Here is a 20,006-nt window from a genome sequence, read left to right on the forward strand (position 1 = left end):
GTAATAACCAACACATCATTATGTTTTATCACAGGACCTACCTTTTTAAAAAAAAATTTTGTTCTAAAATAAACTCTAACAAGGCATTTTTTCTTAAAAAATCAAAGTAATTTTCATTTTTTTAAAAACAATTTTGCGAGTATTTTGTACGTTTGGTCGTTACACTTTAAGAAATGGTTTCAATGTGTCAGATTTTCTGCATACCTAGTTATAAGAACCAACACATTATTGTGTTTTACCACTTGAACTAGCTTTATAATGGTTTCTTTGCACGAATAAGCTATTTCCAAACATATATGTTTTGAAATCTGGAATCATCTATGTCTTTGATATTGTGATATTGTACGGGGTTTTTTTGTGTGTATGTTTTTGGTGAGGGTTTTTTGTTGTTGTAATATGTGCTGTCGGTAGTTACAGTTTAAATTATGGTTTTCATGTGTTAGATCTTTTACACGCTTAGTTGTAATAATCAACACAATATTAGGTTTTATCACATGACCTAGATTTTTATAGGTTGGTTTTTTTTTTGGGAACAAATGATCTCTTCCCAGGGTATTTGTGTTCTGAATAACTTAAAGTACTTTTTTTTTCGTTAAACTTTATGGAGAGTTTCGTACAGTTCGTCGTTATACTTTCAAAAATTGTTTCAATGTATTAGATTTCCCGCATCTTGTATTAACCAACGTATTGTTGTTTTTTCCACACAACCAAGTCTTTTAATGGTTTATTTGCACCACTTAATTCGATCCAAGCCTAGATGTGAACCAAAAATCTGGAGTCATCTCTATCTCTTTGACTTCCTACGCCTTGAGTAATATGTGCGGTGGGTCGTTACACTTTTAGTAATAGTTATCATCTATTAGATTTTCTGCATGCCTAGTTTTAACAACCAACACAGTATTGTGTTTTATTACATGAGCTAGCTTTTTCATGGTTTATTTTGCACAAATAAACTCTACCGAGGCATAGTGGTTTTCTAAATAATTTGAAGTCTTTACATTTATTTCGTCACCCATATACTGCGTATTTTGTACGGTTGATCGTTACACTTTCAGAAAAGGTTTTAATGTATTATATTTTCTGCATGCTTAATTGTAACAGCCAGGACAATATTTTGATTTATCACATGAACAAGTTTTTAAAGGTTTATTTGCACGACTAAATTCTACCCAAGCCTAGAAGCAATCTGAAAATCTGAAACCATTTCCATCTCTTTGACCTCCTACGGCTATGAGTAATAATATGTGAGGTCGGTCTTTACATTTTTATTAATAATTATCATCTAACAGACTTTGTGCTTGCTTTGGTTAAACAACTAAGACATTATTGTTTTTTATCGCAGGAGATACCTTTTTAATGGTTTTTTGGACAAATGATGCTACCAAGAAACAATGGTGTAATAAATAACTTCAAGTGTTTCCTTTTTTTGTTGTCAAACGTTTTCGAGTAAGTCGTACGGTCAGTCGTTACACTATGGGAAATGGTTATAAACTGGTAGGTTTTATGCATGTCTAGTTGTAACAACCAACACATTGTTGTATTTTACCACATGAGCTAGCTTTTCAATGGTTTATTTGCACGACTAAATATCTCGAATCATTCTTTTGTCATTGAACTCCTACGGTTTTTAGTAATATGTGCGATGGCTCGTTACATTTTTAATGATGGCTATCATCTATTAGATTTTCTGCATGCTTTATAGATTTTACCAACATATTGTTATGTTTTATCACATGACTTAACTTTTAAATGGCTATCTGAAAAAGTAAATTCTCCCCTGGCATAGCGGTGTTCGAAATGATTTAAAGTATTTACATTTTTACTGGTTGAACATATGTATTTTGAGTATTTCGTACGATTGGTCGTTGCTCTAAAGAAAAGGTTTTAACATTAGATGTCTTGAATGCCCAGTAATAACAACCAACACATTATTGGGTTTTACCACTTGACCTAACTTTTTATAGGCTTATTTGTACAACTAAATTGTATCCAAGACTAGATGCGATCTAAAAATCTGGAATCACCTGTATGTCTCTGACCTACTACTGTTTGGAGTAATATGCGGTCGTTGGTTACAGTTTTAGTTATGGCTATCATCTATTAGAGTTTTTAGCATGCTTAGCTGTAACAATCAACACAGTATTGTGTTTTACCAAATGAGCTAGCTTTTTAATTGTTTCTTTGCACATATAAACTTTATTTAATCCTAGATGATAAATGAAAATCTGGAATCATCTTTATCTCTTTGACCTCCGCTGGTTTTGAGTAATATGTGCGGTCGTTCGTTTCATTTTTAGTAATCGTTATCATTAATTAGACTTTCTGCATGCCTAGTTGGAACAACAAACACATTTTTTTTCCACATGAGCTAGCTTTTTAATGTGTTTTTTTTTCTTCACAAATAAAATCTACCCTGGAAAAATAGTGTTCTAAATAACTTAAAATATTTACATTTTTTCGTCAAACATACGTTGAGTAATACGTGCGGTCGGTCGTTACACGTTTAGAAAAGTATATATTCTCTTAGGTTTCCTGCATGGCTAGTTGTAACAACCAAGACAATATTGAGGTTTACTACAAGAGCTAGCTTTTTAATGTTTCTTACACGAAAAAGCTATTTCCAAACATATGTGTTTTGGAAATCTGGAATAACCTTCATGTCTTTGACCTCCTAGGGTTTTTAGTAACATGTGCGTTCAGTCGTTACATTTTTAATGATGGTTATCATCTATTAGGCGGTGGCCTAGTGGTGAGGCTACCGGACTTGTAATCGTGAGGTTGCAGGTTCGGGGGTTCGAGCTGCGGGCCCGACGTTGTGTCCTTCGGAAAGGCACTTTACTCGAATGTTCCCCACTTCACCCAGGTGAAAATGGGTACCCAGCTAGAGACAGTGAAAAATCTTGTCAGTTCGTTAGTGTTTGAGTGCTTAACCAGGTGCTTGTACGGTATGCTTTCCTGGAAGCTGATATTATAATGTAAAGGGCATAGTGCTTGCTTTTGAGTGGGGACATGCGCTATACAAATGGCATTTATTACTATTATTAGACTTTCTTTATATTTCGTTGTAACAACCACCACCGTATTATGTTTTATCACATGGTCTAGCTTATTAATGTTTTCTTGGAGTAAATAAAATCTACCCAGACTTAGCGGTGTTCTAAATAACTATAATTATGTAAATTTGTTTTCGTCAAACATTTTTGAGTATTTTGTACGATTGGCTGTTACACTTTCAGGAATCAATTTAATGTATTAGATTTTCTGCATGCCTTGTAATAGCAACCAACCTTTTATTGAGTTTTACCACATGACCTAGCTTTAAAATGGTTTCTTTGCTTAAATTATAAGCTTTTTCCAAACATAATATAAATGTTCTTAAAAGCTGGAAGCACCTCTAAGCCCTAGACCTCCTACCCTATTGATTAATTTGTGTGTTGTTTTGTTTTTTTCATTTTTAGTAATGGTTATCTTCAATTAGATTTTGTGTATGCCTAGTTGTAACAATCAACACATCATTGCGTTTCATCACAGGAGCTAACTATGTATTGGTTTGTTTGCACAAATAAACCCTACCCAAGTATAATGGTGCTCTAAATAACTTGAAATAATAACATTTTTTTCGTCAAATATTTTTTTTACAGTTTGTGCAGTCGGTTGTTTCATTTTCAGAAATGTTTATAATCTACTAGGTTTCGTGCATGCCTAGTTGTAACGACTAACGCAATATTTCATTTTACCACAAGAGCTATCTTTTTAATGGTTTCCTTGAACAAATAAGCTATTTCCGAATATATTCTTTACTGAAAAGCTGGAAGCATCTTTGTGTCTTTGATCTCATACAGTTTTTTTGTAATTTGTACTGTCGGTTGTTACATTTTTATTAATGGTTATAATCTTTTAGATTTTGTGCATGCCTATTTGTTACAACAAACACATTTTTATGGTGTATCACTTGAGCTTGCTCTTTAATGGTTTGTTTGTACATAAACTTTACCCATTCGTAATGGTGTTCTAAAAAACTTGTATGTACATTGTTTTCCTCAAACATTTTCAAATAAATTGTACGGTTGGTCGATACACTGTCAGAAATGTTTTTAATCTTTTTTTTCTGCTTGCCTAGTTGTAACAACCAAGAGATTAGCGGGGTTTTGTTTTACCTCAATAGTTGACACTTTTTTGGTTATCTTTGCACAAATAATTTTGATCCAAGTGCAGATGTCTTCAAAAGAGCTGAAAGCATTTTTTGGGGGGGTCCTCAAACAATGTTCAGTAATTTGTGCGGTCGGTCGTTACACTTTAAAAAATCGTTACAACCTATTAGATATTTTTGCATGCCTAGCTTTAGCACCCAACACACGTATGTGTTTTACTACATGAGCTAGCTTTTTAATGGTTTCTTTGCACGAATAACATATATCCCAAAACACATGTGTTCTGAAAACATGGAAGGCATCTTTATGACTTTTACCTCCTACGTTTTGACTAATTTGTGCGGTTGGTCCTCATACATGTAGTAATGGTTATAAACTTTAAGATTTTATGCATGCCTAGTTGTAACAATCACACATTGTTAGATTTTGTTTCTTTTGCTAGCATTTTAATGGTTTCTTTGTACACCAATTCATAGTCGTGTTCTAAATAGCTGGCAGCAAACTCTCTCAAACAGTTTTGAATAATTTGTGCTGTTGGTTGTTACACTTTCAGTAATGGTAAAAATTATATCATTGTGATATTAATGTAATGGTGCTTTTGTTTAAAACAGGAAAAGAAAAAAAGGAGCGATTGTTGTGATGAGGGAGATAATTAATAGAAATTGTTTTGAAATTAAACCGTACTGAATTGACTTCCCTTGGTTCTGTGCTTACTAAACGTTGCTTTATTACCCACTTTTAGGCGTGTTCATAATTTTGGTGGGCGGTTGGGATTAAACTGGCAGTGATAGATGTTATTTAATGCCCACTTGGAAATACATATTGGAAATCAGTACGAAAATAATAGTAGCCCCTTTGAAGATGGCATAAGTGGCCCGTAACTATTTAAAAAGTTGATACAGACTGCTTTACGTCTTGCCGAAGATATAAGTCTTAAATGGGTGATTGTGTGATTATGCATGTGTGTACATGTCTGTGTGTGTTTGTTTATGTGTATATAAGGGAAAGAGAGAGAGAGAGGGAGAGAGAGGGGAGAGTGGGAGAAAGACGGATTGAGAGAGATGGAGAGAGAGAGAGAGAGAGAGAGACAGAGAGACAGAGAGAGACAGAGAGAGACAGAGAGACAGAGAGAGACAGAGACAGAGACAGAGACAGAGACAGAGACTGAAACAAAGGGAGTAACAGACATACATAAACAGTGATTCTGTAAAGCAGCTCATTTTCGTCACAGATTATGAAACAAACTCGTTGCGGTGTGATGTAAGAATATTAACTTTAATACTTTTTAATCAGATCACAAATCAGCGTGTATTGTTATACAGCGTGGCAAAATTGAAATAATCAATTTCCAGATTCTGTCCGGCGGAGTGCAAGTTTAAAAAAAATACTTATCTGTCTTTGTTATTTAATATTAAAGTGAGACGTACACTCCCGGAAAATGTTCTAAACGATTGACTTTCATTCATTGCCATGTAATTGTGCAAGAAGCTCAAAGGTAAATAGGGATTAGTAAGGGTGAATTTGGTGGAAGGTTGTTGGGTTTGTTTTTTTTGAAAATTGTTCTCTTTGGGTGCCGTCTTGGATTTTCAAACCAGTTTCTCAGGGTGAATCATTGTTGTTGGAAGCGTGAACCATTTTACGTAGGGCATGGGCACTTGTTGCTTGTTCTTGGCAAAGCACCACGTTGCTGCAAGTGGACGATTCCTTGAAAAAAAAGAGCAAAAACGCGTATTAGTTGATAGCTGTAGAAGTTGTTGTTGTTGCTGTTGTTGTTGTTGTTGTTGTTTTTGTTGTTGATGTTGTTGTTGCAGTTGGTGTTGTCATTGTTGTTGTTTGAGCACACATTGTATTTAATATTCTCTTTCTTTTTCTTAATTTACCACTTTCCAACTCTTGGTCTCTCGGTCTGTCTGTCTGCACCCGCCCCCTCCTCTTTCTTTCTCTCTCTCTCTCTCTCTCTCTCTCCCTCTTTCTCTCTCTCTATTTCACCATATAATCCAACACATTATTCGATCTTGCTCTCTACCTTTTACTATTATGTTTCTCCTAAACACCCAAAAGGTTAAGGTCAAATCGAAGACTTACCAGCCAGAGCTCCCTGGAATCCACTGTTATAGTCGGTGGTAACCTCGTTGTGAATGTAGTCACTCCTGACGTCAGTGTAGGAGTCGTCGACCTTAGGGCCTCCCACGAGTGCGCCTAGGAGGACGTGCGGATTTGGGCCATTAGCATTCTGATTGCAGGTTCCGTGGGACGGGCAGGATCTGAACGGAGTTTAATAATAATATGATAATGAAAATGATAAAGATAATGATAATAGTAATACCACTAAGCGGCGCCCTGGTTTTTTTTCAGTTAGGGTTGTCACGTCTTTCTCAAGGACATATCCCACTGACTAACCATCTGATCCACGTTCATGACTTTACTCTTGAGTTTAAACTCACTCCTCACTTTACCACTGGAGCCCTCCAGTGTGCTTTTTGATCAACGTTTTATAGTAAAATTCAAACTTGAATTATCTGATTTTCTATGATCTTTGGGTTTTATTGTCTACCATAACGCCTTAATAGGCAAAAGGCTCTTTGACGCCTCCATTGGGAACTTACGTGACCTTTTACTCACATTCTCCACTCTCTGAGAGTTCACATTACCCTACCTCTGAATTAGACATTTCTGTCTTACCTTTTTGGGGCTATTTTGAGTTACATGTACTAAGACCATGAGGTCAGAACCCAAATGTTTTATTAGCTCTATCAAAATTGCAAAATTATTCGGAGCCATTATCAAGATATTCTAAGAATTGCATTCCAAAAAGCTCGACATGCCGTAAACCTCAAAATCTTTGACGTAAAATTTCTCAAAACTAGGTACTGAGCAGATAGTGCTTTGTAATTCTGAGGTAGCAATTAGGCTGCTGTGGTGTCTTGTACAACATAATGCTATGCTTATAACGTATTTAAATACTACAGTCTAAAGTAGGCTTTTACTTAAAAATAAAGCCAAGCCTGCTCTATACGCAAACTGTATGAGACAATCACCTGTGGCAACGGCCACTTGAATTTTCCTCCCTTGTGAATTAGTTAATATTACAACGGAGCTGTGTAATGTCCACCTTTCTAAGACTCCCTCTTTCGCTCTTGACTGCGGGTGGCCGTTATAGAAAATTAATTTGACTGTCTAAAACGTCCATTTTTTCTTCTGACAATAGGCATCCGTCTTTGACAACGTAGATAGCACTGTGAACATAATATTATCTTATTATGAAGTTCAAATTCATACAAGGATAGTTGTTGGAGGGGGGGGGTGTCAAAATTTGGGCGTAAGAGTGGGTGTAGAAGGCTGAGGTCTACTCACGATCCTCTGTGATGGGGCTGTTGAGGGTAATGGTTTCCGTAACCGATCTCGTAGCTGAAACATTGTTTGGCGTTCTTTTTGTTGTCACCGAGGATGTAGTTGATCTGCTCCACGGCAAACTTTCTGTAAGAGGCTGCGTTGATTCCGTCCTCGGCAGCGACCAAGGCGATGAAGGCGGCATTAGCTGCGACACAGACGAACAGACATGGAAAATATTAAGATTGGCTGTGTGGGGAACCGGATTCTTTAAGTTAAGTCCTTGTTCTCATCTTTTCACAGGTGCTTGCTTACTGATTACAGATCCCATAATCCACGAGGATCTTAGTGGCGCTATATGATAGAGAGCCTCGTCAGGTGCCTCCACTTTTCACTGGTTCTTTTTTTTTTTGCGAGCGCCTTAGTTTGGGCGAATGATTTCTTGTTTCACTCCGCAATGTCGTCAGTACACAGGTGAACTGACAGGGAAATAAATAAACGTGTCGCAAAGTGGTAGAATTAGGCGCTCGTCAATTCTTTGGGCATGTGAAGTCATCTGCCATGCTTTCAATGAAAACCGGCCCATCTATCTTGAACAGAATTGGAGATAAGTATGGTAGTCTGGTTTCAGAGGTAAATTAATTAGCCAGAAAATGACCGCCGTATTTTGGAAAGTTCGATACATGTTGCTTGAGAGAGCCCTTGAAAACTGGAGATTCACAAAATATTTGTGCCTTTAATCAACATTTTTTAGTTCAATTCACATCCAACTATGTTTTTATATGGGTAGAAAAAATGATTAGACCCCCCCCCCCCCCCCACACACACAACAAAAATTATTAAATAAATCGGATAAAATTGTCAAATTGGAGGATAAAATGCCTGTTTCTTCGATTCTTTAGTTTTATTAGCGCCTGGTTTCACCACGATAACTCACAAATTAAGATTGTTGGGAACCGAGTTCTTTAAAAGAAAGTCATTGTTCTCATCTTACACAGGAGCAGAGACAGGTTAATAAGATTAATGTTGGCCTTGTTCGAATCAGGGCACAACAAAAAAAACCAGAGTCATTGTTCTCATCCCCCAAAGGTGAATACAAAGACAAATAACAATTAAGATTGGTCGTGTTGGAACCGGGCTTTTAATTTTAAAAAGTCATTGTTCTCATCTCACACAGATACACAGACGGGTAAGTATTATTATTTTGAGAACATAAGATCGGTTGTGTTGGAAACCAGGTTAATTTTTGAAAAGTCATTGCTCGCATCTCATTTAGTTTATTTCACTGTGTTAAATTACTAGCAGATATAAATTAAGATAGTATGTACTATAGATAGATAGATAGATATATAGATAGAAAGATAGATAAATAGATAGATAGATAGATAGATAGATAGATAGATAGATAGATAGATAGATAGATGGGATAAATAGATAGATAAATAGCTAGATAGATATATAGATGGATAGATGGATAGATGGATAGATAGATAGATAGATAGATAGATAGATAGATAGATAGATAGATAGATAGATAGATAGATAGATAGATAGATAGATAGATAAATAGATAGATAGATAGATAGATAGGTAGAAAGATAGATAGATAAATAGATAGATAGATAGATAGATAGATAGATAGATAGATAGATAGACAGATAGATGGGATAGATAGATAGATAGATAGATAGATAGATAGATAGATAGATAGATAGATAGATAGATAGATAGAAAGATAGAACGATAGATAGATCGATAGATAGATAAATATATAGATGAATAGATAGACAGATAGATAGATAGATAGATAGATAGATAGATAGATAGATAGATAGATAGATAGATAGATATGAAGGCAAATCGTTGTAGGAGCTCGGCAGCTTCAGTCTAATTTGTCTTCTGTCAAGAAAAAGATAAGGAATAGAGTCAAAAATCAAAATTAAACGCTGGAAAGCATATTGTGTATGAGTGTGTGTGAGAGTGTGTGTGTATGTATGTGTGTGTGTGTGGTTGGGGGTGAGGGTTGGCTGGTGCTCTGATGTGGTTTACTTCTACCTTCCTATCAAAAATGTATTGTTCTTTACTCGCAACGTTTTCGTGTTTGTTACTCTCTGAGTACACCTCTTATCTATGGCACTTATCTGACATCGTTGTGTTGCAAGTGCCGTAAAACTCTTACTAAAACACGGACACACTGACGTTATATTTGGTGATATTTACAGAACAATTAGCTTGCTTTGAAAGAATAGCGGCCTTTTTTATCAGGAAGTCTTAATGTGAGGCATCATGGTGAAATCAGGCGCAGGTAAAAAAAAATATTTAAAAATCGAAGAATTCAGCATTTTACAAACTAGTTTATCAATATTGATCGAATTTCTTTTCTGTTGGCTCACTACATTATATTTCCTTTTCTAAACATATTTCTCAGTGGATTTTATTAAAGACATGTTGATTAAAGGCTCAAAAATATAATTTTTTGTTTCCAAGGATTCTCAAGCTTCATCTTCTCCTATCGAAAACATCGCGACTTCTATTCCAGACTGAACGACATTTTTTTTCTTCGAAGGCTAGACTAATGAACAAGCTTTAAGATTATGCCAATAACTCCATAAGCCCAAAAATTGACGAATGCCTGATTCCTTCACTTCATCACACTAAAAATAGTGTGCCAAGTATGCATTTTCTGTTACCATTTCAGGAGATCAATTTTGCAAATGCAATCTGCTGTGTCCTAGTTAAAGGAGAACTATAATATACACCTTTTGAAGTAACCACTGGTGTTAGACAAAGCTGTATCACCTGTCCTTTTTGGAATTGTGATCGATTTTGTAATGAGACAGAGAAATACATTGAAACAGGCATTGGAAGGACAAATGGCATATATTTAGGAGATCTAGATTTTGTGAATGGCATCTGCCTATTAAACACCTCAGTACATGAAATGCAATTTTTTATAAAGCGAACAAGCAATAGTTGCGGAAAAAGTTGGCCTTATAATAAATGTATCCAAAACAGAAGTACAACGACTATCATCAGAAACTACGTCCATTACTCTTTATAGAGAACTCCTTGCAGAAATTAGAAAATTCAAATACCTTGGCAGCATTATATCAAAAACTGCTGACTGCCTTGACGACGTCCACCAAAGACTTAAAAACGCAAGGATCCCTTTTGTGAAACGTAAGATTATATTATTATGGAAGTCGAAGATCATTTAATTGAAGACAAAATTAAAAATATATAATAGCAAAATCTTGGCTGCATTGACGTATGGTTCACAGATATGGAAAACAAAGAAAAACAATTCAACAAATATCAAAAAGCTTCTAAACAAAATGTCTACAAAAAATTTTACTAATAAAATGGAATGAATTTATTACAAGTAATGGAGTGTTGGAGAGGGCTTGAATTGAAGACATCAACACAACAATAAAAAAGAGAAGATGGAAATATCTGGGACATGAACTGAGAATGCCAAAGACGAGATTGCCTTATCATATATGCATTGGAAACCAAAAGGGAAGAGAAAGCGGGGAAGACCATCTGGAAGCTACAGAGGCACAATAAGAGATGAGGCAATCTCCCAGGGCCTAGATGTGCCAAAATTAGAAAAAGTGGCCCGACAGGCATGCCTTATGTACCAGGCGGTATAGGGAGAGAGTAAGTAAGTAAATAAGTAAGTAACTTTCACGAGAACGTGATCCTAGACAATTATATACTTCCACCAAGATTAAAGACTGAAAAACGTTAATTTAATTGGTTTTAGAACGGAACCTGGATTATCAATTTTCAACAAAAACTCTTTTATGGCAAAGTTTTCCATAAATATCCGTATGTTTCTGGAACCTGAGAAAAACACAGCTGGACGGGGTCAATTACAGATTCTTACACTTTTCAATGTTATGTGGGCAATGCTTATCTATCTATCTATCTATCTATTTATCTATCTATCTATCTATTTATCTATCTATCTATCTATCTATCTATCTATCTATCTATCTATCTATCTATCTATCTACCTATTTGATCATCCAAATGTTGCAGCATGGATAAATAGTAGAAGGGAAGTGAAAAGTTCTCCATAAGTACCAATAATTACCGAGGTCTAGAGATACGGTGTTCACCTTTCATTTAAAAGGTCCAGGGTTCGAAATCTGACAGCAGCGGAAAAATTTCTTCTAATAAATTATCCCTTTTCACCGCCTTTCCTTTTCGATAACCGTGTTTTTTGCCAGCTTTTGTCTACACTGTCTCCCCCCCCCCCCCCACCTTTTGGCCCATCGTATGGGTCCCTGGCTCTTTCAGCTGCCTTTCTACTGCTACTTCTTAGCTCCTTCTCACTGCTGCCTTTCAGCAACACCCCTGATCATGGGGTAAGTTAGATAATTACCATCATCCTTCTCGGATAAAAGCGAGAAATCCCGGTGGTCCTCTGTGCAAGTTTAGCCCGTTAAAGATTCTTTGGTGCTTTTAAAATCGATAACAGTAGGCTTCAGCGCCATCTGGGCAAAATTCAAAATTAATTCCTACGAAACTGAAAATGCTTAATGTGTCCTGCGCGCTCATGTGAGCTTATACAGTTGCGAATGCTGTAAACCATTTACCAAAGCAAACCCCAAAAATATATTTACCTGCGTATCTGTTCGCACCCCACTGGCTTCTCCAGACAAGACCGCAAGGAGTTTGGTCCACTTTACCCGCTCCTGGACTGGTAGCCCAGTCGTTGAAGAAATTGATAACGGCATTTTTGTACTTGGCATCCTTGGTCTCTTCAAACATCAGAAGCTGGAGAGATGCAGGACGAAGACACAAGGATTATGGTGTTGTACACCGGAAAATATCTTTCACATCTACGTACCCAATCGTCGACAAACTGTTATGTTTTCAGCTAAACATTTTGATTTGTTTTTGTTTGTTTCTCGTTTGTTTGTTTTTTCTTGGTTTTTCTTTTGTTTCTTTTTAAAACTGCAGTTGGTTTATTTATATCTGATTGTTTTTAGTTGCATGCGCTCAAAAATAGATTTTCGAAATTCAGATTCTAAAATGAATGTTGAGGAAGAGATTACATTGATTAGGTGCATTTGTCAAAGTAGGACACCCTTCTTTTTTTTTACCCGTAACATTTTTTTCTGGCCTTAATACACTTATACAACTTGCCAACGAAATGTTAAACGTCTGCAAATATATATATATATATTTACACACATGCACACCCAGATGGTGCAAAAACCCACAGTGTCTCTCCCATCCCTTATGCTCGCATTTACATTATTATGAGTTAGTTATTGTAACATTTAAATAATGTATAATAAAAACATACAAAAATAGACACGTTGTCTTTTACAATTTATTTTTACCTATAGTGATGCTACTGGGTAAGAAATGACTTCATTAAATATATCTCTATTATGTTTTCAATTTAAATTCAGATGTTGTGTCTCGGCGTGAAGAAGCGGGGTTCCAAACTGATGGAGCAAAGTTGGCAAATAATCTGCCGGCTTAATTTGTTTACCTCCTTCCCCGAGATATTTGACCTTAAAAAGTTCAAGTTCATTGCCAATCTGTTTCGAAAGCAATTCTTTGAATATCCTGACAACGACTCCGAATACTCTTACGCTTTTGATAGAGCAGGTAGAAAATGTATTGGTTTCCTGACTTTATGGTCTTAGTGACTCAGAGTGGCCAAAATTGTCAGATAGAATTCTGTAATTCTAAGGCAGCGATGAACTCACGCTATTACCTTGGCCACTTAAAACGACACGATACCATTGTGAAATAGGTGCTTGATGGAAAGATGTGAGGCAGGAGAGCCAGGGGAAGAAAAATAAGTAAAATGGATGGACTACATAAGAACATGGAGTGACCTGGATAAAGAAGAATGTGCAACGACACCCAGCGACCGTGAAGGATGGAGGGTCATTACACGTCAACCTCTGAGTCAGAGACGCCAGGTATTTGATTTACCTGACATGCCAGCATTTTGTCTTCCCAGCCTTGAGCCCAGGGCTTGTTCAAATTCACGTAACTCTTGGCATCATTCAAGTAGGATTGTGTTCCTGTTGCCCTGTACAGCCAAACGGCACCGAGGCACATCTCGTCCTTCCAGTTGCCTGACCTGTGGGTGGTTGGGTTTTACGTTTAGTTTGAGCACCACGTCCTGTAAAAGCAAACTGAGACAATCTAAGACAAGACAAGATCAGATTTGGTGAGATTGATCTCCACAAAGAGAAATTTGATCTCTCTCTCTCTCTCTCTCTCTCTCTCTCTCTCTCTCTCTCTCTCTCTCTCTCTCTCTCTCTCTCTCTCTCTCTCTCACTCTCTTTTCACGACTGGCTGCCCCTCTCTCTCTCTTGCTCTCACGGTATTTATTGAACATGTCCACACTTTGTACATTCATACTTTTGAACAAAATACCATGGAGTACACGATTAACTCACTTACGGGTAGTACTGTGAAGAGCCAGTAAACACACCGGAACGGGTTTTAGCAAAGGCATACAGACTCTTAGCCTTGTTGAGGAGTTGGGTTGCATAACCACTTTCTGAGGACGAAATGAGGTTCTCTTAGCCAAGCCTCCACAAAAATGATTTAATTTTATTGCAGCTTAGTCTAAGTAAACGTTTTACGGCACTTGCAACACAATAAAGTCATGTTACTGCCGCATTATATTACTTGATATGCCACTACGGGATTTTGGTTGTCCAAAATGATGGAATTAATTTTTCTAGTGCAGAACCATAAAATTGTAAAATTCATCAAAGCAGAGAATGTACATGTTAAAATTTCAGATGCTTTCCACATTAAAAGATGTATTTTTTCTTAATTATGATGTCTTGTCTTTCCGGCCCACGCTCATGCCAAACTAACAAAACATGCTGATTTCAAACGAACACACAGAAAGTCTTGAATAGGAAACGGCGTTTAAAAAATAGCATCCTGACCTTTTTGTTTAAAAGTGAGGTATCCAAGAGCCAGAGAAGCAGCTGTTTCTCCAGCGATGTCGCTTCCCACGTGACTGCTGTCGACGTACATGCACGGTCTCGACATTTTCATGTCCTCGGGACGGCCCCAGAATGCATGGTCGGCAGTACCGTCACCCACCTGTAGGGCGAGCGAGCAGTGATCAAATTATTCAACTGGCTATCATAATCTACGAATGAGGGATTTTGTTGTTATTTTGGTTTCCCTTTGGGGGGGGGGGTTGTTTTGGCTTTTTTTGCTTTTCTATTGGGACCAGGGGTTGTTTTGTTGGTCTATCTTAGCGTTTAAATTTGTTTTTGGCGGGGGATGTTTATTTTTCTTATGCTTGCACCGACATCAAAGCTCCTGAACTACTAGTGGTCACTACTATAACTAAAAGAATTGAAGCAGGAGGATACCCAGAACAGCTTACTTGGAAGGTGTGACCAGATGGGTTATAGGGTACAGACAAATAAAATGTATACAGTAAATAGAGGTTGTATAATAAAATATTTATTTCATTTTAATCCCTTTTTAACGAAAACTATTTCAGCGATGAAATCGATAACTTCAAATTAAACAACAAAGACTGGTTACAGTGGTTTTCTACCAGATGCCCGTTGCTTGACCAAAATTGAACTAAAATCTCACAATTTGGGATTATATTATATCAAGAGTTAGGACCGTGATGTGGGTCTGGGACAGAATGTCAAAAGCCAAGTATTCTTGATACTGATAAAGAAACAACATCCGTTACACAAAGTGTTTCGACACTGAAATGATCTCAGTTTTCTCGCGATTGTTAGTGTAAGGAACAATAAATGCATTGGATACTAAGATCAAATTCTTCTTGTCTTTTTTGTTTTTGTTAATGTTTTCTCGAACTTGCACCACGATAAGGTCATAGAAGTGCAGAGGATTAGAGGTGTTGCAAGAGGTGACACAAACAAAGAAAGAAAGACGAGAAATAAGGACGATAGATGTTTCATAACAACGAAGGAGCAAACCACACCAGAGCAGAGCACCCGTTAACCATTCACTTCTAGTGTCTCACCTGTGCAGTGAGCCTACGAAGAGCTGGATCCCAAGCAGCCTTGAAGTAGTTCAGTGGGGTCTTAATCATGTGATACATCTGGTTCAGTTGATTGGCCCTGGTATAGCCATCCTTGAACCGATAAAGAGACCACAAAAGGGTATGGGCAGAGTCCGCCATGGGGAGTCCGAATTTGAGGTGATCTCCAGCTGGAGAAGAGCGCAAAGGTTGCTTGAGATCTTTATTATCATTGCCATCGTAAAAAAAATCTGATAGCTGCAATATGTTCGCTTTTTCCTTTTTTATGCGATAGGTATTCTACAAAGCACATTTCATATGCTGGTTAAAAATATATATATATTCAAATATTCAACCAAAAGTGAACTTTCTGACAGTTTAAAAATCGGACCGCTGTCCTCTTATCAACTCAGTTTTTCCTTCTCTTGAAAAATGTACCCGAAGACACTAATCCAATCATGTTGCGACGCGACGAAAGAGACGGTATTTTCAACCATTTTACGCCGTTCTTAGAGGAATAATGTTGAGGCTTTTCAACCAACAGCAAGCGTATGACGACGTTGATGTAAACTAGATCAACAAATAGAACAAACAAGCCTGAATAAATTCAATGTTCTCTACATTTTTGTTTCTGTTTTTTATTTTTTAAATCCTGTTGTTTTCTGTAATTACTACGTCATTATAAACTCATTAAATCGAGTGATGCTTTCAATAAATTCAATTTCAGATTATTCAAATGTAAATCTAAAAACGATGTCCAAATACATCAGACCCCATATTTATCTTTCCCAACTAGCAATTTTATGAAATGATAAAGGAAATTAAAACAAAACATTCCATTGACCACATAGAATTGTCAAATAATAAAGTGTTGATTTAAATAAGAAACTTGAAAAGGGTTTGGTGATCTATAATGTTTGAGACACGCCTATGGTAGGTTAAAGATGCCAAGAAAAAGGGTTGGGGAGGGGGGGTGGGAGGCTTTCGTGTTCTAGAGGTACGGTGTTTGTACCTCATTCATAGGCCAAAGAGTTTGAAACCTGACAGTGAAGAAAAATGTTTTTCTCTAAAAATGTTCTCCTCTAACCTCCTTTCCTACTACCTATGTGCTGGCGTCTGCTTTCGTCTTCACTTTCCTACCCCCCTCCCTCACCATTTGCCGAATCCTCTGGGCTCCTCACTGTTTTTGAAGCCTTTCTACTGCTGCTTCTTGGCTCTTTCTTATTGCTGTCTTTCAGCCACACCCCTGATCTTAGGGTAGGTAATATCTAACACCTACCCTTCTCAGATGAGGGCAAACATTTTTGGAGGTCCCGTGTGCAAGTTGTGCACGTTAAAAATTCCTCGAAGGTCCTAAAATCGATAAGAGTAGGCTTCTGCCACCAATCTTGCAAAATTTCGGCTAAAACAGCACCTGAACATGGATGGCTGGTGCCTCTATAAATAAATTGTTGATGGTCTTGCAAAATTTAAAATTCATTCCTATCAAACTGAAAAGGATAAATGGGACCCGTGCTCTCATATGACCTTATGAAATTTGCGAGAGCAGTAAAACACTTACAAAAAGAGAGATTCTCATTCTTATGAATATTGTTGGCCTGCTAGTAAAACATCTAAAGTCCAGAAAGCAACATTTTACATGAAATAGGAAAAACGATTTCATTATTTTAAACAACTTTGCACATAATTTAAACACTTTAAAAGCTCGAGCTTATGGATTCTGTACCACAGATAAAAATACTGCAACAGCATGTGTTCAGAGTCTTGATTGAAAAACTCAAAAAGAAAAAAAAGCACACCCGAGTTCAAGAACGTCTAGTCCGGTATTCGAACCAGGACCAACAACTCCACAGTCTAGCATAATGCCAATTGTGTTAACGGAGTGCCCGTACAATAAATCTCCATTGATCTTAAATTACGAGAATACATGTACATACCGTCGTACCAGCCACCCACTGTGCAGTCGCTCATCCCAGAGTTGCCACGCCATGGCACAATTTTGTCGTTGATTGGACCGGAACGCTGAGCCTCGTAGAACTTGTTGGACAGTCCCAAAGCTTGGCTATAATCCTTGGCTCCTGGAAGAGGGTTTTTGTTTTGTTTTAGTTTGTTTTGTTTGTATGAGTTTTGTTCTTTTAAACAGTGCGAGCCAATCTTATGGCTTGACGTACTTGTCAATATAGAAAGCCTAATTATTTACGTGTTCGTTAAAACCGATATTACACATTTAGAATCATACATTCAGACTCTCTCTCTCTCTCTCTCTCTCTCTCTCTCTCTCTCTCTCTCTCTCTCTCTCTCTTTCTCTCTCTCTCTCTCTCTCTCTCTCTCTCTCTCTCTCTCTCCCCTCTCTCTCTATTTCTGTATGTTTTTCTCCCAAACAAACTCGTTCAAATTTAAAACCAAACCTTACAAACTCCTCTAATGATGGTAACTCTTTTACACATGCAACCTAACGGTACATCTTTTCTTGTTTTATTAAGAATTTTTCAACAATATGGGCGACAGCTGATGTTTGACAGGGGAAAAAAGGAGCAAATCAAAACCTGAGCCGCACCAACCACCGACTATACCTTTTCATTTCACAAAGACTTGTACGTTGCACTTGCGCAAACATTCTTTGAGACAACACATTCAATCACAACAATTTTTTTTTAAAAATTAGAAACTCTCAGACATACGAACACATGCGTAAACTGACCTAGGACCAAGCTTGGAGCCGCAACTAAGAGGAGAGCTGATACTAGGTAAAGTGAAGTCATTCTGAAATAATAATTGTTTCTATTATTCCAAAGAAGGTCAAAAACCCTATTCCTAGACAGCATACTGTAATGGCCAAATCAGCTCTTCGCTCTCTCTCTCTATTTCTCTGTATCTCTCTCTCTCTCTCTCTCTCTCTCTCTCTCTCGCTCTCCCCCCATCTCTCTCTCTCTCTCTCTCTCTCTCTCTCTCTCTCTCTCTCTCTCTCTCTCTCTCTCTCTCACTCTGATGTAGCGGTAAGGCGATTCACTGTCTCACGCAGGAGCCAAGTCTGATTCCCGGGTGGGAAGAAAATCTGTATTTTTCTAGTATTTTGGTATTTTCTTCTTTCGAATTCTTTTCGTCCATGTTTGCCCTAACAGGCAGGGTCGTGCACCTGTCTCTAAGTGATCTTAACTGTGTTGGTAGAGGAGTAAAACGTTTTAATGAAAAACAAATTCTTCGCTCTCTATTATTTTGGACATGCTTTAGACACTATACCTGAATGAAAGGAAAATCGTTATTGGAACCAAAACATAAGAGAAAAGAAAGATAGACAGACAGGAATGGTCATATTATAACATTACCTCGACAGCATCTCCACCATCGCCTAATTTAGCAATGTACTAAGTCTTCCAGTTTTCACTAAATCAAACTCTGGAAAAGGTGGAGAGGGGAAGGATAAATCTCAACCAGGACCTACATATAGCAAAGCACTAAGCCCCCAAGCCTTCCCTAAATTAACGAGTTGGAATGGGCAAGGAGGAGAATAATTTTCTTTTTTTGTTTTTTATAGATTTTTTTCATTTGTATTGTTACTTTATTACTATCATTTTTTAAAAATGTATTTGTATTATTTCTCTTGGGGGGGGGGGGGGTGGATGTAGTGGGGTCTTCATTCATGACAAGTGTCAATCATAATAATGCCAAAAAAGCGACAGGTGACTACTGTTTGTTTGTTTACTAAAGCCAATGTTTTACCTTCCTTCATGCATGAATACTAGACTCCTTTTCCTTAGGTATGTTAATATTTTTACGCACTCCAGTAATTCTTCAACATTTTTCTGCATTACTTTGGTATCAGTTAAATCTGATAACTTTATATCAAGACTTTGCCACGCACTCGTTCGTAAAATCAGACCTAAAATGTTTCTCAGCGAATTGAATTCGTAAAAATACAGTATCACGGAATATAAATTATGTCAAAGTCATCATATGACATTTTCAGGTTTCAAAATCATATTAACTGACTTAAGTTTGTTTTAAGAAACAACAGGGAAGTTTTAATCCTCGTATCATCATCCTTATCTCTTTTTTTCTTTCTGCCATTTTAATATAGATAAAATTACCCCTAATATAGACCGCTCACAACACCGAGCTGGATGCAAAACATGAGAAAGGACTGCTCAATCGAAGAGCTTTTGATTCGGCTATCAAACGAAAAAAACATTATTATGTACAAACCATTAAGCCCGTCTGTTGGCGTGACGTCACGATACCCGTTGTTTGTGCCAAAATGCACGAGTCAGAAAAAAGAGTATAGTTGCAAAGTCATAATTCTTATTTCGAGATCACCTCAGGCATGACTCAAACAGTAAAGTACGAAATAGTATGCAAGTCACAACATAGAGAAGATTGGGGACGAGTAACGAGGCACACATCCACGAATGCGACACTAAAACTGCTTGTACAATATTGTACCATTTCACAACTCTGTCAGTAGTGATGGGTTAATGTGTTGGTATTAGCCCTATGAAGTTTAGTCTTTATGCCGT

The 20,006-nt window shown here is 37.2% G+C and overlaps 1 protein-coding gene across 1 annotated transcript; it reads right to left on the bottom strand.

Moving 5' to 3' along the window:
- Positions 1-5,405: 5,405 nt before the first annotated feature.
- On the bottom strand, positions 5,406-18,346 carry LOC101856106 (endoglucanase A-like). Its single transcript, XM_035970630.1, has 10 exons — positions 18,194-18,346; positions 17,430-17,570; positions 15,496-15,683; positions 14,423-14,582; positions 13,923-14,022; positions 13,446-13,596; positions 12,113-12,266; positions 7,506-7,689; positions 6,237-6,415; positions 5,406-5,855 (listed from the first exon to the last, which is right to left on the bottom strand). The coding sequence occupies exons 1-10, from the start codon at positions 18,315-18,317 to the stop codon at positions 5,788-5,790; spliced, it is 1,449 nt and encodes a 482-aa protein (XP_035826523.1). The 5' UTR covers positions 18,318-18,346; the 3' UTR covers positions 5,406-5,787.
- Between the last annotated feature and the right edge of the window lie 1,660 nt (positions 18,347-20,006).

The sequence above is a fragment of the Aplysia californica genome, unplaced genomic scaffold (assembly GCF_000002075.1).
Source record: "Aplysia californica isolate F4 #8 unplaced genomic scaffold, AplCal3.0 scaffold00296, whole genome shotgun sequence".
Lineage (NCBI taxonomy): Eukaryota > Metazoa > Mollusca > Gastropoda > Aplysiida > Aplysiidae > Aplysia > Aplysia californica.

Bases quoted from the DNA above. Each gene is read 5' to 3' on its own strand.
- LOC101856106 (XM_035970630.1), bottom strand. From the start codon at position 18,317: ATGCTGTCTAGGAATAGGGTTTTTGACCTTCTTTGGAATAATAGAAAC. The intron at 15,684-17,429 runs GTATGTACATGT...GCTCTTCTCCAG, and splicing joins AGTGGGTGGCTGGTACGACG to CTGGAGATCACCTCAAATTC. The intron at 14,023-14,422 runs GTCAGGATGCTA...TTTCGTCCTCAG, and splicing joins CCTCACTTTTAAACAAAAAG to AAAGTGGTTATGCAACCCAA.